Source organism: Pieris napi, chromosome 5, assembly GCF_905475465.1.
Source record: "Pieris napi chromosome 5, ilPieNapi1.2, whole genome shotgun sequence".
Taxonomy (NCBI): Eukaryota; Metazoa; Arthropoda; class Insecta; order Lepidoptera; family Pieridae; genus Pieris; species Pieris napi.
In genome coordinates, this window is record NC_062238.1 from 9,553,148 (window position 1) to 9,559,246 (window position 6,099).

The window sequence follows — 6,099 nt, forward strand, 5'->3', positions numbered from 1 at the left end:
GTCTATTTTTACTTGATCGTGTGTAGGCTGTATGGACATACTACACGTCGGAAATATCTGCGAACCTCGCTGGAATGCGCTTCCCCGCACCCCGCCCCGTTTTCGCCTATCCAGTACCGTTGCCAACGCAATCGCCGACGCACGTGTATTATTCTTTAATCGCATTTTAGTGTTTATTGTTTCTCTGTAAATTTGTAAATAATTTGAATTTTAAATAATAAGTATTTGTAAATTTCAAGTAGGTACGAGTATCAATAAAAATAAGTACACAAATAAAATATTTTTTATTTTTACATCTTCAATTTTTTTGCTATCTCTCCAGTTTGTATGACGTCATTAAGCCAGGTTCGCAGATATTTCCGACGACTTGTACGTTTTAACTGTACAGTTCAACTGTTTGTTCTACACACCTAACCTGTACAGTCGAACTGTATAGTCCTTTTCACGAAAGAAGTCCCCCAGACGCGGCGCTGCAATCGCATGACGTAATGTTGCCATTTATGAGTAAAAAATTTACCTATTTTATTTACATTTAGCAGATGTAATTTATCAAGTAATATTATTTTCTGCATACTTCGATGAAACAATATTTCTGTTATGTAAAAAGTATAAATTTATTTACTTATATTAGCGGTGTTCTACCTACTTACAGGGAAAAGTTGAGAAAATAGGGTAAAGAAAAGCAATACAATTTTTTATTCAGAGTTTTATTGCATAATTGTTGGGTTACAATTTTTTTCGAAGTACACACCGCTGTTATACCTTCGTTTGTAATTCTTGTTACAGTTATTTCAGACACACCTGCAATTAAATTATGAACAATTAAAAATAATAATAACTTTAAGTTTATAATGCTTATGAAATATATGTTTTAATTTCAGTTACCTAGTTTCATCACGTTATGTATTTGTTGAATTTTGTCGCAAAAACGAATTTATATCATAAAAGTCCCATCAATACAGCAAAAAAATATTAAATGGCAACTCTAAAAAGTAACTGTAACGGCGGCAATTCTCTTCCGAACATTGTTTAGTTGTATTAAAACACCTTGATTCTTATGTTCCGGTTCACAGAACTCTTTCACCTTTAATATCATTTCTCGAGCCGAACTTTTTACAACTTTTGGCATTGTAATCAATCTTTAAAATGCACTAAGCTAGTTAAAAATTCACAAAAATCTACCACAACAAACGAACTTGATAACATCGACGAATGACAACATTGCCGACCTGTCAAATTTAGTTCCAAAAATATCCGCGGGACTTCTTTCATGAAAAGCACTATACAGTTAAATCGCACAGTTAAAACTGAAGGTGTGTATCCCGCATTAGGAAATGGCACTAAGCTATAATAATGTAGTCTGTGACCTGTGTTTGTAAATTGTAATTACTAATTTTACGATAGCCGATTGTCTTTTCACTATTTCATATCTATTAATAATTTTCAATTACTATTGAATATTGATATAAGGAAAACCGGACGAATAGCATTCGTCATTCGTATTGTGATAAGTGATTAATCATTTCAAATTTTAATAGAATTTGGAATAGAGATAAAACCGGCCGGCAATTATTGCTAAGTCAAAATTTTTTCATTGAAACTTGAAAGTTCGAATAAAGTGGGTAAGGATTTTTAATTTTTTGTACTAACGTCACTCGCCAAGTTTTTAATGAGTAATAGGTAAATCGATGCATTTCTTTGTTATATTACGTTAATTAGTTTTAAACCTCTTTACGTTCCTGTAATTAGATCTTAAAGTTTTAATAATCTTAATCTCAAACTGCAAATGTATATAATATATATATATATATATTATACATTTGCAGTTTACTATTATACATATATAGTATGTGCCACTTTTTCTGTTAATTTTGCTCCTAAATATTCCTATTTAATAATATTCTGATTTGGTTCATTAAACTACCAAACCAAAACCAAATTGATTGGTACTAAAGAAAGTCAAGCTTAATAATAATAACTTCTTTAGTATACTAAAAATAAGTATGTAGTATAATGTTACATAATACAGGTATATAAGCAACATTGTTTATCATGAAATAAATCAGTCTAAAGCATATTTAATTTATTAACTAATGATCAATTAAGTAAATAATTAGGATTCCTAAATAAAATGGAATCATTGTTTATAAAACATTTAAAACTAAAGTAAACTTTTTGCAGAAAATGACTCAGTTGGCTGGTGAAAACTTAGGAAAGCGTCAAAAAGACCTTAATAAAAGAGTTTATGAAACTGTCAAGAAACAGGTAGATTTTGACAACTTAAAAGAAATTGAGGAAAGTTCTGATATTGAGAGGCTGTATAAAATTGATGTTGCTTCACAATATAAAAATAATGACTACATCCTAACAACTCTTAAATGTGGAGACAGTTTGTATGTTTCCAGGGCTATGAGGGCTGACTGGTTTTATAATGATGAGTTTTCACATGTGTTGAACCCTGACTATTTACATCATGAAGTCTTCCCTTATATGTCAATGAAAATGAAGACCAAACTTGTTAACAAAATTGCTTCAAAAATAAGAAATGAGTCCAGGGCAGCAGACTTTTATACATATTTTAATAATCTTAAAATGGATCATCTTGCACAAAAGTTTCTCTATTTTACATCAGAATCTTTTAAACTTGGCATTATCAACAGTAGTCATAGTTTGGTCAAAAATGATATTAATTTAAAGAATATTATAGGTAATTCATTTGTATTAGCAGAAGCATTTGTAGCAAGAATAGAGTTTGATTCTGTCAAAGAATATCACATAATGGAACTTTCATACTTATATTCAATAAATGAAGAGAAGTACTTGGACCTACTTGAAAAAAATGTGACAACAAATTGTGGTAAATACTTTGGGGGTAGAATGTCGAAAAGTATTATTAAAAAACACAAAAATAGAATTCTGCAATTCCCAGGTCTGTACATACATAAACTTAATAAGTATATGTTGGTTCGTAATAGCACGAGTGAAGATGCTAAAAAGTATTTAATTGCTATAATGCCAACTGAAATAAAAAAATTTTGGTTCAAAAACATTTATGGCACATACAAGTATCTTTTTGATTTGATTCCTAAAAATGATGTTTTTTCTTTCTTTAAAAACACATTTAACAGTTTATTTGGAGATAAGCCATTTGAAATGACTCTTGACTTTTATGAGTTTCATTACTATGAACTATTTAATGAAGAAGATAGAGAGAAATGGGCTTTAAAACACATTGAAGAAGGAAAGGAGATACTTGGCACCAATCGAGATTATATTTGGTATAAGTTTGTAAATTATGATCAAGCATTTAATGCCATCAAGAAGTATATTCTTGTGACATCTGATGAGGATGCAAGGAATGAAATGGCAGTGACCTTAATAGATTCCTGTAGAAATCAAAGAGATTTGGAAAAATTATTCGACTATTATTATGAAAGATTTGTCAATGAAAGTGGTCATCACAAAGAATATTTTGTTGAATCAGTTCTTAAAGTACATAATATTTTTAAATTTGATGAACCATGTTGGACAGCATTCAATAAAATTTTGTACAGTATGGAAGTTTATACTCCAGGATTTTTCGGAAAAAACAACTTTAGAGTTTTCTGTGTAATTTATAATATATTACACCAGTTGGATATGCCAGAAGCATTGAAATATTATATGGATAATGAGATATCTTGTAATTCCTTAAAGCGCCACTCAAAAAATTTATCATCAGAACAATGGCATACTGTGTACAACTATCTATGCGACTATTTTTTGAAGGAATTTCAAATGCTTGAGAGTGATAATGATAAAGATATAAAAGATGACAGGACAAGCTTGACCCACACATACTTGGATATTCTTGATTGTTTTGAAAAGACTAAAGATGATATACCAAAAGCAATTTTGGAATTTATAAATTCAAATATAAAAGAATTTAGATTTGTATCTTTACTAAAGATAGAAAACATAACAGAAGCTTCGCTTTTACGAATTCTAAAACAAGATAAAAATATGTTAGTGCAAAAAGTACCACACATAAAAAAAGATTTAGAAAATCAAAGAATTAAGATAAATTCTTTGCTAAAGAAAATTAAAGTTTACTTTCATAATGATATAGATCACGATTTCTTAAATTTTTTCAATGAACATTTAAAAAATAAAAAAGAGTACCGTGATTGGGTTACAAGACTAGCAATTTATGGTATTCTTATATTGGGTGATGAGAAAGCTAAAACACAATTGCTGTCTAAATATGTTCCTAAAGAGCCAAAAATTGACCACAGCAAGATTGATAGAAAAGTGTTGGATATTCAAGAAGCAATATGCCGTTTTGCATGTTATTCACGGCCTCCAGTCCCTCTAAATTATATTTTGCAATATATTAAAGGAGATTATGTCCATTACTGCTTACCTATGTTTAATGTGTATTCATCTAATTTACCATTGCCACAATCAATTGAGTTCATTGCTGCGATTTTAGATGCACCACTTTCTATACAAAAACATGGTATAAGATTGGCATTCAAAGCTTATGGCACTGAAGACTTAAAAACTCTAATAACAGGTATTTGGCACAAAACAAAAAATGTATCACTTAGACTTATTATTTACCAGGCTCTTGTAAGTAAAATTGAAGAAACCAATTATGTGATACAAGATGATTTATTTGAAACATTAAAATCGTTTACTTTAACTTTACATGCCGATGATCAAGATAAAATTTATAATCTTATTGTATCACATAATATTCCTAAGAGATTTGTGGGAAAATTGGTTGAAATTACTTGGTCTTCTGTTAGAAATCTATCACATAAAAATCAGAAAAACATACTAATTAAAAGTAAATTAATTAGTCATATAGATAAACATATTGACCTAGTAAATCGGGAGTTTTGTGCCGATATAATTGAAAAGCATGTTAAAGAAATGTTTTATGAAAAGAGGATGCAACAAAACTTTGATTGGTGTGAAGAAGCTTTAAATAAAGCTTTATGGGATTTAACCAGTAAATACATAATAACATGCAAAAGTGATAATGAATTTATCACATCTCAGAAACTAGTGTCTGAAATTTTAAAAGAGACATTTAACCAATGGAACTTTATTTCTGAAAGTAATTTTGTTTTCATAAAATTTTGTTATCAGTTTATTAATCAAATCAAAAGTATTTGTTCTGAAAGTGAACAAGAGAAAAATGTGTTTGTTGTTCCATTAGTTGAACATATTGTGTCATTACTTGAAGGATTTTCTCCACATTCCGATGTATTTATATTAGTATTAAACTTGAAACTTTTTATAAATATAAGGAAAATTTTGCATGAGAAAATTTTGGGCATTGAACATGCTTCAGAATTGATTTTCAAGATGTTATCTAAATTTATATATGACCTTGTTATCACAAATCACTTCATAACAAGCTTAAATGAAATATTTACCGCATTGATAACTGACAATATTCATTACTTTGCATTGACTATAAATGTTAATAAAAATATACTTAAGGTATATGTTTGCAATAAATTAATTACTAATTGTGATAAAGAGACGGCCCTTATTGCATTGTCGCTGATGCCACTTTTGGATAATATTGATGAAACAGATAAAAATGTTTATAAAAAAATATATTCAGATTTTATAGAAAAAGTTAAAGCTGTTAATGATTTTGAAATTCAATATTACTATTTTTGTAAGTTTGTTTTTCCTTTATAAATAATAATATATAGTTTATAGTTAATCCTTTATAAATAATAATAATATAAATAATAATAATTCCTAAATTTTTATTACTGTTACTTGAGATTTATTTATAAAATATTCTATTCTTAGGTGTAAGTGATTTGGAATGTCAAAAGGTTAATATTTTTGTATTGATTAACATAAGTGCCTTATTGTGTTGATTACATACACCACATAGTCAAGAATTGGTCCTTTCTTTCTATTCGCTAATTGGCACATTGTGTTTGTTCTTGTATGAATATAAAATTCATTTTTTTATCTTAATTAAGGTTTAATAAAGTATAAAAAATCAAAATGTTATTTATTGTTTATGTACTCTTTAATTAGGGTCTCCTTATCAAACAAACGTCTTATAAAAAAAATGTGACGTAT

At 28.4% G+C, this 6,099-nt stretch overlaps 1 protein-coding gene across 2 annotated transcripts; it reads left to right on the top strand.

The window, feature by feature from the left end:
• The first annotated feature begins 1,366 nt into the window (after nucleotides 1-1,366).
• Nucleotides 1,367-6,027, top strand: LOC125049456. Of its 2 annotated transcripts, none has more exons than XM_047648766.1 (2): nucleotides 1,367-1,680; nucleotides 2,182-6,027. In XM_047648766.1, exon 2 carries the CDS (start codon nucleotides 2,185-2,187, stop codon nucleotides 5,698-5,700), a length of 3,516 nt encoding a protein of 1,171 aa, XP_047504722.1. In that variant the 5' UTR covers nucleotides 1,367-1,680; nucleotides 2,182-2,184; the 3' UTR covers nucleotides 5,701-6,027. The 2 variants fall into 2 exon arrangements, with proteins under 2 accessions (XP_047504722.1, XP_047504721.1); XM_047648765.1 differs by having other exon boundaries at nucleotides 1,367-1,622.
• Nucleotides 6,028-6,099: the final 72 nt, after the last annotated feature.

What these genes read in the sequence shown, in the direction of transcription:
- LOC125049456 (XM_047648766.1), top strand. Translation starts at nt 2,185, where the DNA reads ATGACTCAGTTGGCTGGTGAAAACTTAGGAAAGCGTCAAAAAGACCTT.